Raw genomic sequence first — 17,975 nt, 5'->3', positions numbered from 1 at the left:
GCTGAGAGGGAACAAAGATATTCCCTTAATGCCTTTTAATGAAATTTCCAAAGAGCTTTCATGTAAAATTTTCTTACTTTCCATTGCAAGGACTAAGTCACATAGTCACATCTAGCTACATAGAAAGCTGTAAAATGTTATCATTATTCAGTTGTCTATACACCCAACTAAAAACAGGGGATCTGGAAAAGAGAGAAGATAGGATTGGGTAGACAGCTAGAAGCTTCTGACATGATGCTCTCTCCTTCAAAGAATTCTTTTTGGTTCCAGTTTCCTCATTAATAAAATAAGGGGAATGGACTCGAAAATCCTGATGGCCTTATTTATTATGAATCTATTAATATCAGAAAAGTTTATCAATATACCTTTCCTCTAGTAGCGTCTCTTTACTTTTCATCAACTAGGGTTAAAATGTGATCTTTTGAGGCAAAGTACAGAAAGGTTAATAAAAAAACATTCACTGATATTTGAAGTCTAAATTATATACATGAGAAGATAAAAAATTATCAATAGCTTCACTCCAATGTATAAGACAAATTTTTTAATCAGTTTATGAATAAAATCTCTCCAACTATTTTAGAGCTCTGTTTTAACTGAAGGCATATAAATACTTCAAGAGTATATGTCATGAATTGTTGATTTTATGATCTTGGGTGAATCATTATTGAATGTAAATTGTTACCTGAACATGGCTCAAATAACTTCAACCAAAACTGTCACTTGCAAAATAATCACAGGATTTCAAGGACTTAGTCAACCATACATTGAAATGATAATATTTTCCTCTTTTTTTCTGGAAGATTTTGGTTTTAACTCAAAAGTTACATGATTAGTTTGAAGAAATGTCTTCCAAATCTTGGAGAAAGAACAAAGATTTAGTTAATAAATGGTAGAATACAGAATTATTGAGTGAGACACCTGATGATATTTCAATATTTCTACTCCTTTAAATATTATTTTAATTTTATATTTTTGAAGATAGAAATTATATCAAAATTAATGAATAGTTTATCAGCATAAGCATCAGCAAACAATATGTGCTAGGCCTTGCCTTACTTATGAACTGGCTGCTGCCCTTGAGAAATTCACTACCTCCCTGGGTTTTAATGTTCACAATTGGATAATGAGGGGTTTTTCTTTGTTTTGCTTTTTGTGCTTCTTATTATTAAGGTCCCTTTAAAGAGACAATCTCTAGAGATTCTTACTCAACTGGGCCCATAAATACATATTTTTAATAAGCCGCCAGTATGATTCTGCTACAGATTGTCAATGAACCACACTTTGAGAAACAAAGAAAAGGCATTAAGATAAAGACCTCTAGCACTCTGTTCTCAAAGATAAATGGAATTTTAGTTTTTATGAACCAGGTACAAAATTAGCATGCACATCCCCTGTGTAATTTTTTAAGTTATTCATCCTTTTCAAAGACCCATGACCCTCATATTTTTTTTTCATTTAAAAAATTTAATTAGGTATATCACTCATACATATAGTAAAATTGGTGAACTTACAAAACAAACATGCATAAAATCTTACAGGGCTCTCATAATTCACCCTACCACCAATACCTTGCATTGTTGTGAAACATTTTTAACAAATGATAAAAGCATCCTCAAAATATTACTACTGGTAAGCGGACTTGGCCCAGTGGTTAGGGCATCTGTCTATCACATGGGAGGTCCACGGTTCAAACCCCAGGCCTCTTTGACCCATGTGGAGCTGGCCCATGTGCAGAGCTTACGTGCGCTGTGCCATGCAGGGGTGCCCCCGCATAGGGGAGCCCCATGCACAAGGAGTGCACCCTGTAAGGAGAGCTGCCTCGCACAAAAGAAAGTTCAGCCTGCCCAGGAATGGTGCCGAACAAATGGAGAGCTAGCACAACAAGATGACACAACAAAGAGAAACACAGATTCCCATACTGCTGACAACAACAGAAGCAGATAAAGAAGAACACGCAGCAAAATAGACACAGAGAAAAGACAACTGGGCAGGGAGGGGGGAAGGGGAGAGAAATTTAAAAAAAATATATATATATATATATATATTACTACTAACCAATGCATCTTACCTTTGGGGTATTTATCCCCAACCCACCTTATTATTATTATTATTATTATTATATTTTATCTCATTCATACATGAACATACATAAACAAATGTGTAGTAAAACTTGTGAACTTACAAAGCAAACCTGCATAACATCATACAGGAGTCCCATATATCAACCCACCACCAGCACCTTGCATTGTTATAAGACATTTATTAAAATTATGAAAGAATGTCATCAAAATCTTACTACTAACTGTAGTCCATATCTTACATTTGGTGTATTTTTCCACAAAACAACCTTATTATCATTTTTAAAAAAAATTTTAATTACAGAAGTTGTGAACTTACAAAACAATCATCCTCATTTGCAGAACTCCCATACAACACCCCTCTATCAGCACACCACACCATGGTGGAACATTTGTTACAGATTGTAAGATAATGCCATCAGACTATTACCACTAACCATGGTCCATACTGTACATTTGGCACATTTTTTCCATACTCCCCCATTATCAGAACAGTACATCTTTGGCATAGATTGATGACTATTACGGTATTGCTGTTAACCACAGTCCATAGGTCATTCCAGTTATATTTTTTCCATGCTACTCCACATTCCCATCACCCTACAATAGTAATGTACATTGGCTCTAGCTTGAAAAGGACACTTTGCAAGCTACATTGTTGTGTACCATCAACCATGATTTTCATCCACCTCTGGGTTTACTGTGTTATTCAGTTCCTAGATCATTCTCTAAATTTCTTTCAGTTGACATTTACATCCCTAGACTACCCTTTCCAGCCACATTTCCATTTATAAACAGGTTGTTACTCATTATAATGTGTTACCATCAACTCTATACATTTCCACACTTTTACAGTAAAGTTAATTAAAACTTCTACATATATTAAGCGTCAGTAGTCCTCAGCCCTACTCTAATTTCCTTTAAGAATACATCACCTACCACCAGGTCTTGAAGATTACTACATTTTCTACTAGAAGCTATATGGTTCTTGGTTTTATGTATAGGTCTTTGATCCTTTTTGAGTTAAATTTTTATAAGGTATGAGATAGGTGTCCTCTTTCTTTCTTTTGTCTATGGATATAGTACCATTTGTTGAATGGACTGTTCTGCCGAAGCTGGTGGGTTTGATAGGCTTGTCAAAAATCACTTGATCATAGATGTGAAAGTTTGTTTCTGAACCATCAGTTTGGTTCCATTGGTCTATGTGTCTGTCTTTATGCCAGGATCATGCATTTTTTTTTACTGCTGTAGCTAGATAATATGATTTAAAGTCTGGAAGTGAGAGTCCTCTAACTTTTTCTCTTTAAGATGTTTCTGGCTATTTGGAACACTTGACCTTTCCAAATAAATTTGATAATTGTTTTTTCCATTTGTTTAAAAAATGCTGGTGAAATTTTTATCAGGCTTGCATTGAATCTATATATCAGTTTGGGTAGAAATGACATCTTAATGAGCATGGAATGATCTAATTATTTAGGTCTCTTTTTATTTCTTTTAACAATGTATTGTACCTTTCTAAATACAAGTGCTTTATATCCTTGATTAAGTTTATTCCTAAATATTTGATTCTTTTAGTCACTATTGTAAATGGAAATTTTTCCTGATTTTCTCCTCAGATTATTCATTACTAGTGTCTTTTAAAGTCTTTTTCATCCAATATAAATATAGCTACTTCAACTTTTCCTTCTTTCCTTCCTTCCTTTCTTCTTTCCTTCCTTCCTTCCTTCTTTCCTTCCTTCCTTCATCCTTCCTTCCTTCCTCTATCCTTCCTTCCTTCCTCTCTTTCTCTCTTTCTTTCTCTCTTTCTCTCTCTCTTTCTCTCTTTCTCTTTCTTTCTTTCTTTCTTTCTTTCTTTCTTTCTTTCTTTCTTTCTTCCTTTCTTTCTGTTACTGCATGTGTAGAATAACTTTTCAGCCCTTCACTTTCAATCTATTCATATCCTTGGGCCTAAGGTTAGTCTCTTGCAGGCAGCATATAGATGGCTTATATTTTTTTATCCATTCCACCAGTCTGTGTCTTTTGATTGGGGAGTTTAATTTATTAACATTCAATGTTATTACTATAAAGGCAGTTTTTCTTTCATCCATTCTGACCTTTGGATTTTAGCTGTCATATTTTATTTTCAGCACTCTTTTGAGACTTTCCGATACTTTAACTGATTCCATTTCTAGACTCTCTTCCAAGCCTCTCTGCTGTCTTTTCTTTTCAGGCTGTAGCACACCCTTTAGTATTTCCTGCAAGGCTGGTTTCTTTGTTATAAACTCTCTCAGTTTCTGTTTATCTGTGAATATTCTAAACTTAACCTCATTTTTGAAAGACAATCTTGTTGGATATAGATTCTTGGCTGGAAGTTTTTCTCTTGCAGTATCTTAAATATATCATACCACTGTCTTTTTTCTCAATGGCTTCTGATGAGAAATTGACACTTAATCTTATTGGGTACCCTTATATGTTATGCATTGCTTTTCTCTTGCTGTTCCCAGAAATCTCTCTTTGTCTTTGGCATTTGACATTCTGATTAGTATTTGTCTCAGAGTTGGACTATTTAGATTTATTTGAATGGGAGCATGTTGTGCTTCTTGGCCACCAATATTAATGTCCTTCAATAGGGCTGGACATTTTCTACCATTATTTACCATTATTTCTTCAAGTATTCCCTCTGCTCATTTTCCCTTCTCTTTTCCTTCTGGGAAAACCATGACACATATGATTGCATATCTCTTGCTGTCATTTAGTTCCCTGACAATTTGTTCAATTGTTTTTCCATTTTTCCTTTATCTGTTCTTTTGTATATTCACTTCCAAAGGCCATGTCTTCAAGCTTACCAATTATACTTCTGCCTTCTCAAATCTGCTGGTATAGGACTCCAGTGTATTTTTTATTTCATTTATTCCCATAAAATCTGCTATTTTTCTGTATATGCTTTCAAATTCTTCTTTGTGCTCATCCAATGCTTCCTTAACATCCTTAATCTCTTTAGCCATCACATTGAATTTATTAAGGAGATTTTTTTGAACATCTATGATTAGTTGTCTCAACTCCTTTTTGTTATCTGGAGGCTTATCTTGTTCCTTTAACTGGGCCATATTTTCCTGTTTCTTGGTATGGATTGTAATTTTTGTTGGTGTCTTGGAATCTGGTTATTAGATGTATTTATTCTTAGTGCAGTTTCTCCCTTTAGTTTAGAGCTTTCTTGTCCTTTCTCCTTTGTTGGTAGGAGCCAAGGATGTAGCTGGTACTATAAGCTGTGGAGGCTCAAGCTGACTGCATTGCCCAGTTGCTGATGAAACTTCTCTTGCCTTTCTCCTTTGCCAGAGATAGAGATAGAGCCACAGCCATGTGAAATAATCCAAGTCATGTAGGCCTAGACTGTAGTTGCCCAGAGAGACTGATGAAGGCACATCCTTCCCTGCCTGGGGCAGAGATGGAGCTGCAGGTGAGGGCAGCAACCTGTGCCATGAGGGTCCAAAATGGCTGCAGGTGCTCCAGTAGACTTCTAGCTACTCAGTCGGTACCAGCCGAATGTACTTGCAGTTACCAGAGAGGCTGATGCAGGTTCTGCCAGCTTTCCCTCTGCCGGATGTAGGGCTGAAGCCTAGGCTAGGGGCTGCAGTTTAATCTGGATGGAAAGAAGCTGGCCCCTAATGTTACTGTGATTTTCAGTCAGCCTGGTTTCCCCTCATGCTGGGGACAGAGTCAAAATGGTAGCCACTAGCTTCTTTCCAAAATGGACCAGTTCAAACTTTAGCTGCTTTTAGGATTGTACTTTAGCCAGCTGAATTTACTAATCAGTAGCTGAATTTGATGCCCAAACATCTCTTTCCCTGACATTTTTGGGAAATGGAGCTTCCAATCCCAGCCACAGAATAGCTCCTGTGGAGGCTTGTGCCTCCAGTGGAGGATGGGCATTGATCACTGCGGCATGGAGGGCTTTGCTTATGAATCTTCTCTGCAAATGGGCATTCTCCTCCTTCCATTCTTTCAAGGATGTTGCAGGACACTCTTCTGGTCTCCTGGAGTCACCAAACAGGTGCTTTAAATAGCTCTGGGTGATTACTAGCTGCCCTGTAGCAAAAGCTGGCTCTAGGAGCAACTTACTCTCCCACCATCTTATTGGTTGTCCATCCTTTTATGTTTTACACAGCTAACATAATGACTCTTACAGACATTCAAGAAAATGAGAAACTAACTTTCAAAACTACAAATATGCAATAATAAGATGTTTTTATACTCAATATTTTTGCAATTCCTTCTGACTACCATCTTACAACTGGTTATTTAAGGTGTTTTAAGATATTGTAAGAATAATACAACTCAACTCTCCTTTTCTCTTCAAACACTCTCTTTGAAATCTTTTATGCGTACAATTAAAGATGTCAAGATAAATGAAAGGTGGAGACATTGATAAACAGGATGTGTTTCCTTTGTACAACACAGATGTAGACTCATAAATTCTGGATATGGTTCCCACGAAATATAGTTGTTTGTGTATGGTATCAGTGGGAAAAAAAAAGAAAACTGCAGGTCTCATAATAAGTAATATGAGTTCATTGGGTAAGAAATTCCAAATGCAATTAGAGTTCGGTTGCATTGAAAACAGGACCACTGGCTTTAACTTCCCTGCAGCTGTATGACATCTGGAACAAATAAGGCAAGTTTCTATTTTTGAGTGAAGAATGCTTGTCTGAATGATTCACACCCACCAAAATGTTTCCAGTGTATTATCTTTAGAAGGGTTGAGTGGAAGCGCTGTGCACTCCCCTAAATTATCTGGAGAAATAGGGGAAAATGGTGTTTTTTTCTTACTTTGAAGAAACATTAGCTATGGGAGAGTTTGCATTGAGTCTTACCCTAACATATGGATGGTAAGAAAGAGAGATTGAATAGAATAGTTAAAATAGGAAGTATTCTTCTTTAGCAACACCGGTTTTTCTCCCTTCCCCCCTTACATTCACTAAATGACAAAGCCTGTGAGAGCCCACTGGCTGGCAAAAAGCCTCCTTGGTTAATAGGTTCTCAATAAATAGTCTCTGAATAAATAATTGTATAAGTAGTTCCCTCCAAACACACACAAAAATTATGCTACTGTGATGGTTAGGCTATTGTGTTAACTCAGCCAGGTATTTGTGCCCGGTTGTTTGGTCAAGTAAGCACTGGCCTAACTCTAATACAAGGGCATTTAAGGACTTTTGTCACCATTGACTTTACTGCAGTGGTAAATCATAGATACCTGATTACAATTACATCAATCAGGGAGATTGTCATCAGCAATGAGTGACACTTTATCCAATCAGTTGAATGCCTTAAAATGGAAAGTGATTCCAGCATTGAGTGAGAATTTCCCAGCTCGACTTTGACAGCCAAAGTCTCCCAGAACTCATCAAGAACCTTTCACTGGAGCCTCTGGCTGGACTTGTGCATCGCCACAGTCACATGAAAGACTCTTATAAAACTGCATACTACTGACAGATATCTCTTGTTGATTCTGTTTCCCTAGAGAACCCTGACTAACACAGCTAAAATAATCAAGAATTTGAGGAGTGGATTGTACCACCAATACTTGTAGCAATGATAGCAAAAATGGGTACAGCTTTCCTGCTCTATATTAATTCAAAGTCAGAAAAACTGCAGGAATTTTTCATTGAAGCGGGTAGTGTGGCCATATTTTTAGACATCTTTTCTCTGAAATCTTTATTTTGGTCTGTGCTTTCAAGTCTGCTTGTGCAGTCCCAGACACATGTAATTTAAACAAGCTCAATTAAGACTATTAAATTAGAACATGTTTTTGACTTAGGGAAAAATTATTCAAGCAGGGTAAATAACTTGCTCAGAGTCATATAGTTAATTATCAGTAGAATCTAATGATGGAATTTAAGCTCAACTATTATGAGACACCATTGAGGATGTAAAGATAAGTAAGACTTCAAGCCTTGCTTTTAAAGTGTTTGCAGCATTTTTAGGGAAATCAGTCGTATAAAAAAGAGTAACTGCTATATAAGGCAGAAAGTGATATGTGGCAAAAGAGAAATGTTTTGAGAATTCAACAGAAGAAGAGATTACTTTTCATTTGGGTGTAGGAGCCAGTGGGGAGGGAATGGGGAGGAGATAGAGTCAAGGATAATGTTTGCTCTAATGGAGGAGGTCATATTTTAGCTGGAACTTGAAGGGTGATTAAGAAATGAATTCATAGAGAGGGAGATGTAGGTAATACTGGAAGGATCTCTATTAGCAAAGGTAAGGTTCATGAATCTGGAGCAGGCAAGGGAAAAGTTAAACATTTCCATTTGGCTGATGCATTAGCTTGGAGAAGGAGTGGAGTGGGAATTAAGCCTGGAAAGATCATGAAAAGCCTTGAATGCAGGATTGATGATGATCTTGGACTGGACTTGATAGGAAATGGAGAAATATCCAAGGCTCTTGTGGAGGGAAACAACAATATGAAAGTTATGTTTTAAGAAGTTTAAAGTAGAGGTGCTGAGGAGGATAGACTAGGGAAGGAAAAACTGGAGAGAATAAGAGCATAACGAGAATCTAGGTGAAGAATAAAGAGCACCAAAACTAAGGGTTCTACTGCTGTTAGGTTGTTAGCAAATTAGAGTTGATACTATTAATATTGCAACTACATCATCATTTAGGTAAAGAAAAAGAAAGAAAACGAATGCCTATTGATTTAGAAAGAGTGCTTAAGAGATCTCACTCATTCCAGCCTTCAAAATACAGAGAGAGAGAGAGAAAGACAGCTTGAGCTGGAAGGGATGTCTGTAACTGGCTTCCATTCTTCCATCCCCCTCTTCCTCATTTCATGTTTACTTGGCACCTGCTGGTCACTGTGAAATACAAAATGGGAATCAGAAAGGTGGTTTTCTTGTCCTAAAAGGACCTTACAAGCTAATTGTTTGCTGAGTGGGGAAATAAAATACGCACAGAAATGACAAGCTGGAAAGTGACCTGAGAGACACAAAAAGATTTATGAGAATTCAGAGGCACTAGAATATATTTTGGACTTAAGGGATTCAAAGACAACTGAATGGAGGGGACATAATCTGAACTGTATCTGAAGGATGAGTATGATATGTACATGGAGAGAGGAGCAGAAGGAAGGAACATCACATACACAAGGGCTTTCGCTGCCTAGGTGACCCGACCCGCGGATCAGTTGAACCAAGACCTGAGGGAGGGAATGGGAATGAAAGGGACAAGAGACACAAAGAATGGAGACGAGACAGGATTCTGATCAAGTCTCGTTTATCGAGGGTCAATCAGGGGTATTTATAGCCAGGGATGAATGAGGTTTCGCGCCACAGATCTGATTGGTCCACTTCACTAAGTCTTTTCCCAGACGTTTCAAAACAACCGTCTGAGTGGCATGAGGATAGAAACTTAATTGCTACAAAGAGGGTGGGGAAATGGAAACTTACCCGGGTTAGTATCTAAAAATAGCGCTTAGCAACAAGATTGCCAATACAACACCAGTGCCAGAGGCAGCTTCCCACACCTAGGGAACAGAGGGACATTCCTTTTGGCTAGAGAGTTGTTCCTCAGAATCACCTGGAAGCTTTGGAATATATGATATCCTGATTTAATGGAGCTAGGGGGAAAGCCTGAGTATCTATACTTTAAAAAAAAAACCCAGAAGATTCTGATATGCAAATTATGGTTGAGACTCAAGGTATAGGAAGGAGAATAGTGTCAGAGAAGAAATTTTGTGACAAAAGTTGGACTCCAGCTGTGGAAGCCAAATCTAATGAGGTTTGAAATTCCACACAGTTCAGTGAAAATCTGTTCCATTTATTTCATGGCATATAATTGAAATTTCTAAGTTTGAAATGTATAAGCCGTTTTGAAAGGAGGTGATTATTATTCTTCTGTTGGTGAAACCTCATTGGCACTCCCCTAGAATGCAAAAGAAAATGAATTGCATGAAAAAATATGACATTTTGTAGGATAGAGTCTCCATTTTGTTACTTTGTTTAATGTCTGGTAGAACCCATTGTCAATATAGTTGCTTTATAAATGGCTGATGGCAAAGCAAGCAAACTAAAAAAAAGAGGTAAAAAATCTTGGCCATGTGTACGTTCTATCAAATGTAGAAAATTGATAGAACAAAAGACACCATTATAGAATAAACATTTCTGGATCCAGTCTAAGTGTCTCAGATCTTGGAAGGCATGTGCAATGCAGGATGGGCGTTCATTTAGTAGGACGCATTTCTTTTCTCTTTATATACAATTACTCCTGACTATACAATAGGAGCCTTCTAATTCAGACTCCTTTTTTTGAAATATTACAATTGTTCAAATAAATGAGCTACCTTGGAGTGCTAGATGTTTTCACAAAAGCACTTTATCAACATCCAGCATACCAGGACTTAATTAGGAGCCGTTCGTATCAGCTCAGTAAAGCATTTCTTCTTTCTCTGCTTCTCATACTAGCCAATCACAAGACTACTTGGCTCCACCCCTAGAGATTCAAACTGAATCAGTCCTTGGTGAGGTCTGAGAGTCTGTATTTTTAAAACTCTATCCCAGGTGATTCTAAAGATCAGCTGGATTTGATATCCACTGCTTTACATTGTAATGTTTTATTAGCTGTTGCTACACTTTACGTGCATAAAATAATATAACTTCATTCATTTAAAAAATGTTTTATTTCAACAGTCTTAATTTAGTTGAAATAAATCCATTGGGCTATCAAGCAGACTAGGAAGTACAGAGCATATTCCAAAGATTTCTGGATAACCTCCACAGAAATACAGCCACGGAAGATGCTTCCTCTGATAAATTGTTGCCATTTTTTTCTCACTTGCTTGGATTATCCTTGTGTAGGGGTGGCAGTACCCCTTCTTGTTATCATGGCCACATCAAGAATCATTTAGTGAGATGTTTGTCCAGAGGCTCAAATGAAACTACGTAAAGCATAAACTGAGAAATGTAAATCAGATACCTTTTCTAGTCGTGTTTGCCATTGTACCTTAGGTGCTTTACATGGTAGATACTACTCAATAAACAGCTCTAGAAAGAATAAGCTGAATATTAATATTTACTGAAGAAATGAGTAATGGAGCCAAAAATAATCCTGGAAACTTTCAAGGTTAATTTTTAAATATTTTAGGATTTAGGCACTAGAAACTAGAGCCTAAGCTATTTGTAGTTGAAATTAATTTAGCTTTAGTGCCTTTTTTCCTCCGTAGGTGAAAAAACCCTCTGGGATCTTTGCTAAACTTTGGAGTACTGATCCTTATTGTCCAGGGCAATGGTATTATATCCGTAAGTGACTGAGATAGTAATTCTTCTATTATTATTTTTTACAACTGTGTAGTCATTGTTATATATTATACAGATACTAAAACCAAAAATGTCCAATTCGACTTTATTTTCCAATAAGCAAGAATATCTAGGTGGAAAAGGTTTAAAATTTGAAATAAATCCTACCAATGAATGTATCTGTTTTTGCTTTAGCTTTGCTTTGCTTTTTATTGTTTTTAATTTCAAGGAAAATATTTCTACAGCTCCTCTCCATTCCATTCCTCTCAAGCAACCCCCACTCAAGCATTAGCTACCATTCAATAGGAAACATGTTAATTACCTCCTTAATGCCACCTTCTGGGATCACTGAATGCTCTTAATTTCTTTTATCAACCTGACCTTAAAATCCCACCTGTCACAGGTACAAAATTGTTCTCAAAATGGAGCTCCTTAGCATTCCCACATCCTCTGGACAGGTGGTTCAAATTTAAGTTCTTACAGCACCTCACTCCCAGTGAAGGTCCTTAATTTTACCATCTGTCCTTTTATAAGATCCAGGTATATTTTATTTTGCCATTTATTTTAAAAGAACATACCGAACAGAATAACCTTATGCAAGGCTAACATTTCTTCAAAGTCTGCAATGATGATCCCTCAAACTCCACTGCAAAACTGAATTAATACTGGCCCACTGGGGCATGGAACACTTACTGAATCACCAACACCACTTTTTTTGGCTCCCGAGTTTTCCTTGGAGGGCTTTTGCTTTAACTATGGCACGGTCACAGTTATTAAGTTTATCTGAGGCCTTGCCAACTTTCTGGCTTTGCTGCCCAAATTACTGAACATTCAGTTGATTACAGACCTGAAACACTCATATTCTAAGCAGCTTTTAAACATTTTCTTCCCTAGGCAATCATCTGGTATACTTACATTGAAAGTCCACCACTTATAAATTAAGTATTTACTCAACTAACTGCTGCTAAAATCAATGGCCTTAAGGAATACATTAAAAATTACATTACAGAGCTTGGCTTTTATGAATTAAAAGTCCTAAAACTTAAATGCAATGCCCTCCTTTTGACCTGGAAAACTTATTTTAATTTTACATGCAGTTTTATAGAATAACCTCTAGAGATAAGGACAGTGTTGTTAAATGTCCAATACTTGACCTTTTACACAAAATGGAGCACAGGAAAGGTGTGCAGAAGGAAAAAAAACCACATAATTTTGAGTTATTATAAGCATACTGATGTTTAGTAATCAGAGATTATAAATTATAACCCTCAACCATCCAAGTTGGATATCTGCAATGGAAAGGCAAGTATGCATTCCAATAAAACATGCATGACAAAGAAAATTTACTGTTTTAAATTTCTAATTAAAAGGGCAGCCTAATCAAACATTATGCCAAAGTTAAGGGAGGCCACCATGTCCTAGGGAATTGGGAGGCAGAAATTTGAGGAAAAGAGCTTTAACCCCAATTCAAGCTCATTTTTTTGCAAAACTTACTGCCATAAATCAGAACAAGGAATATGGAAAAACTGCAGGAGATTAGTTTCATGGACAAAGATGTGATTGCTTAAGAACAAAGTAATCATTTCTTCGATGGTCTCAAAGACCTGATAGCTAATGTAAAATAGCAGCTACCAGAAAACATATGAGTCAGGCACATAGTGACTGCAGGTGCAAGTCCACAATTAAGAGTTTTTTTCTAATTGAAAGGGAGAGTATGATTTCTTCTGGACCTCAGCAATTGAATAAGTAGGCAACCCCTATGACTCCTCGACCACACCACCACAGCCGATGCTTACAAATTCTTAGGCATGGAAATCCCAAAGCAGGGTGAGGGATGTTGAAATATCTTAGAACATGGAATACAATAGCCAGAACAGTGACCAAGTTCACAAGCAAAACAGAAAAATCCCAGTTGACAACTTCCAAGCAGTTATTACTGGCCGGGGTTTTGTCAACATAAACATTGGTGGCCTTAGCTAGGTATATTGCATCAAATAGGTAAATAAGTGTAAAAAGAACAAGAAAAAAATGGCAACCTAAAGTTGGTAGCCCAAAAGACTATGACACAAGCATAGGAGGCTGCTCTAACAGAAAGATTATTAGCCTTTTGGGGGAAAACACAATTTTTAAAATCTGGTGGGTGTTATGGACTTACTCCAAAAAAAAAAAACCCAATAAACAAATAAATACACGCCCACATATACAGAGTTGTATAATAATATTTTAGGATACTCAAAAACCTTCCTAAGTCCTTTGGTAAGCCCATCTTTAGAATTGTAGACCTAAGACATCCCCAAAATACCTGAGAGCAAATGAAAGAGGATAGAAGAACTATAAATCAAGTTGTAGCAGGGTAAGAAATAGCTATGAGGGCTTAGGCAAGGAAAGGCTTTTTAGATGATATGGTGGCTAAGTTCATGTGTCATCCTGGCTAGGTTTTGTTGTCCAGTTGTTTGGTTAATTAAGTACTGACCTGATGTTACAGTAAAGACATTTCGTGGACTTAGATCATTAGTAAGCTGAATGCATCTATGGCTGATTTCATCTACAATTAACTGAGGTGATTGCCTTCAGCAATGAGAGAAGTGTCATCCAATCTGTTGAAGGCTTTAAAAGAGGAAGTGATAATTTCAGCAGTCAGGAGGGAGAATTTTCATCCCTACATCAGCTCTCTGGCTTCTTCTGAGAAATTCATAGAAAACCTTCATTGGAGTTCAATTTGTGGCCTGCCCTATGAAATATGGATTCATGTATCTCCACAGTTGTGAGAGACAATTCTTATTAAAATCTCGTTTACAAATATCTCCTATCAGTTCTGTTTCCTTAGAGAACCCTGGCTAATGCATTTGGGCAATATGTACAATGCGATGGAGTGAAATGGATCTTTTCAGCTTTGTAATTCAGGCAAATTAGTTAACACCGTTGAGCACCTCTACACCTCTATTTTTTTATCTGTAAAATGGGGGAAATAATACTTCTGTTTACAAAATGTTGTTGAGAAGATAAAATGAGAAAATATGTTTAAAATGCCTGGCACTCTTCCTCAAAAATTTAAACATAGATCTACCATATGACCCACCAATCCCACTTCTAGGAATATACCCAAAAGAATTAAAAGCAGGGACTTGAACAGATATTTGTACACCAGTGTTCATAGCAGCATTATTTACAATCACCAAAAGGTGGAACCAATCCAAGTGCCCATCAATAAACGAATGGATGAATAAATTGTGGAAGATACACACAATGGAATATTATTCAGCCATGAAAAAGAATAGAGTTCTTATATATACTGATACATGTTGAATCTTGACGATATATTGGGTGGAAGAGGTCAGACACAAAGAAACAAAGTGATCAACTGTATAATTCTACTTATATGAAACAGCTAGAATATGCAAATTCATGGGTACAGATAGTACAGGTTAACAGGCCAGGGAAGGGGAGGAATGTTAGGAGAATGAATTAGGGAGTACTCCTCCCTCTTCAATATTTTGGAAGAGTTTGCACAGAATTGGAGTTACATCTTCTGGAATGTTTCCGTAAGAATAACTTTAAAGTAGTATAACTTAAATTTCCTCATGTACTTGCATTTTATTAATATTTTATTTATATAAGAACTTATTTATCTCAATAGGCCAATCAGAAGAGTTTCTTTAATTTAAAACTTTTTAATCTAATTTATTAGTACTCCCCAAGGATAGGAAAGTATCACAGACATAGAAACACAGAGACACAGAAAGAGCTTGTAGCTTCAGATTTCAACATTAGCTACAAGTCAAAAGTAAACACAAGGCAGTGGAGGTGGATCAAGCCATGGGTGCCTCCCTCCCATATGGGAGGACCCAGGTTTGGTTCCAGGTGCCTCCTTAAAAGAAGAGGAGCACACAATGAACAGACACAGAGAGCAAACAATGAGGGGCAGGGGGAAATAAATAAAAATAAATCTTTAAAAAAAAAAAAAGCAAATATAGAAGCACACAAAAAATTCATAGTCCATATATAAAAGAGCTGTTCTTCCTAGTTAGCACATAATTCTTTATTTGAACTGTAAATAGATGAATAATAGTCAAAGAAGCAAAGAAAAATACTAACAAGCCAGACAATCTGTAGTCTAACCCAACAGCAAATAAATCTCAATAATACATTATACCATTTATAAAGATCACCAAATAGACCCTAAAACCAAAAATTCCTAATCATTGCTGCCACCAAAGTAACAAATAAATAAAAATGGTAAAAACGAAAATAAATAAACAGAATCATCAAAGTTAAAGTTTTGCTACATGGGGGTCACATCTGGGAACAAAGAAAAGATGCTGCATTTAAACTGCCCATCAGATACATGTTCCATCAATGCAGAGTACTTAGTTGTCAGATGAGTCCGTTGGGCATCACAGTGGAAACTCCAAAATGTTTACAAGGTAATTTTTCTAAGAAAGATGTAATTATGACTCTTATGCAGATATAAAATGAACATGTCAAAGATTTTATTTAGTTCATTAATTATAAAGGGAACCAGTAAGTTGCTACAATGAATTCAAAGGAGAATTTAAAGAGCAGAACATCGACAGGAAATAAGGAATAGTGAAATGAATTTGCAAATATATGCAAAAGAGGTCCCTATGCAGGACAATAATTAATTGTCATCTGCTGTGCATAACTCATTTGCATCTCTAAAGAGGAGACTATTTTGCATTATTATAAGCTTTCTAAAACCTAAACAGTTGTAAAGTAACTTAAACACAATGAAAGGCAGAAATAAATTGGATGGATAGGCAGACAGGACACCCACTTTTTTGGGTTTGCCCATTTTAGTCACTGGGTGCCTGCCTTCTATTCCTGACTCTGTTTAAAGAAATATGGGTCCAAAATAATTCTTCCTTTCTTAATTATGTTAGAAATTACGTATCATGGGAAAAAATTCAATACCAAAGCTTATTTCCCTTCCTAGCTTTAAGTTTCTTATTATCTCTTACCACAACAAAAAAGGGAACAAGTAACATTCTTTTGTATATCAAATATGTACAATGACAAATATTTTCCTATATAGGTGTTTTCTAACTCTATCAGTATCCCCACCCCCATCCCCCACCATTTGAGAATTAGCCCCATCCAAACTTTCCTCTTCGCTCGTTAACCATATCTTATTAGTAAGTGTGGTTCCCATTAGAGCTCCTTAGGAACCTATAATCATGATAGACTATGCTGAATAAAGGTAAGATGACCAAATCCTTTTTCAAAGATTAAAACTGAACAAAAAAGTGGATCAGATAGTTTTTAAACTGACAAAAAGCTTTTCTTAAAAGCTACCATAAGCAGAACATACTTCCACTAATTTAACCCAATTCAAATTTGTGACACATTTTATATGACAAATTTGAAGTAAAGATAAAATTCTTTTTCACTTATTATCCCTGTAATTACATATATTTTCAAAGCCCTTCCCTGAAAATTCTGCATGGTTAGTGACCAGTGGGGTTAAGCAGTGTGTGGATAAGCAAGAGCCTGGGGTCTGCTTTGATTGCATATATATTCAGTGAAGTAACAACTAAGGGCCACAAATCTCCCAATCAGACTCATCACTGCTCCTAAATAAAAGAAATCTAGGGGAAAACTTTTTAATGTCTCAATGGCCACAGCCTTTTTATTTCTGTTTGCTACCAAAAAAAAAAAAAACAAAAAACATTTCTTTTCAATTATTTGCATGTAATTGTTTGATTAGCAATGTAATTTATTTATTTTAGGTTCCACCAGGTGACAATTCAACTAGAATGCCTATTCACACCAAACTCTACATGCAAGCTGTGATTTTTGACCATGTTCCCAGAAGAAAGACCTAACTGTCAACATGATCAGCATGGTAGATAATGCCGTTTGCTAAATTTAAATGAATCCTGTAGCAAGAAGCAAATTAGAATAATAAATGAGCCTTTTATCAGGAAGGCAAATTACAAGAGTAAAAGTAAGTAAATAAATTAGAAAGAAAATCATTATCTCAACTGTCTTTTTATTGTACTGATAGCTTCTTTAATCTGATTTAACAGTTTCCTTTTCTTTCCTGAACACTGAAGCTGATTGCAATAATTTGTGGAATAAATTATTTTGTTTCTTCAAAGATACAATAATTAGTGATACATTACATAGATCAGATTTTCTGAAACAAAAATATTCCAGATCCTGGGAAGCAGCTGTAGCGCAGGTGATTGGGCTCCTACCTACCACATGCAAGGTCTCTGCTTCTGTTCCCGGTTCCTCCTAAAGAAGACAGTGAGCTGGTGCAACAGGCAGGCACAGCAAGCTGATGCAACAAGATGATTCAACAAGAGACACAATAAGAAAAACATAATGAGAGACACAACAAAGCAGGGAACAGAGGTGGCTTAAGCGATTATGCACCTCCCTGCTACATCAGAGGTCCCAGTGCCTCCAAAAGAAATAAAGAAAATGAACAGACACAGAAAGTGCAAACAAGAAAGGGGTAGGGAAAAATAAATAAATAAAAATAAAATATATATCAAAAAAATATATTCCAGGTACTAATCTCACCAAATCCAGTGGACCAAATGAGGTAGGTTAGCTTAGGAAAAGAGAAGATGAGTCTGAGAACTGGTAGAAAACATGGCCGTGAGAC

At 36.4% G+C, this 17,975-nt stretch overlaps 1 protein-coding gene across 1 annotated transcript in view; it reads left to right on the top strand.

Annotated features, from left to right (window-relative positions):
* CFAP299 (cilia and flagella associated protein 299) overlaps positions 1–17,292 on the top strand; it is a 785,488-nt gene extending 768,196 nt beyond the window's left edge. Inside the window, exon 6 of the mRNA XM_058296521.2 lies at positions 17,089–17,292. Coding sequence (XP_058152504.1) covers positions 17,089–17,184 — 96 coding nt within the window. The 3' untranslated portion in view covers positions 17,185–17,292. The remainder of the gene's footprint in view (positions 1–17,088) is intronic.
* The last annotated feature ends 683 nt before the right edge of the window (positions 17,293–17,975 follow it).

This window comes from Dasypus novemcinctus, chromosome 1 (assembly GCF_030445035.2).
Source record: "Dasypus novemcinctus isolate mDasNov1 chromosome 1, mDasNov1.1.hap2, whole genome shotgun sequence".
Lineage (NCBI taxonomy): Eukaryota > Metazoa > Chordata > Mammalia > Cingulata > Dasypodidae > Dasypus > Dasypus novemcinctus.
This window is presented reverse-complemented; position numbering and strand designations above follow the sequence as displayed.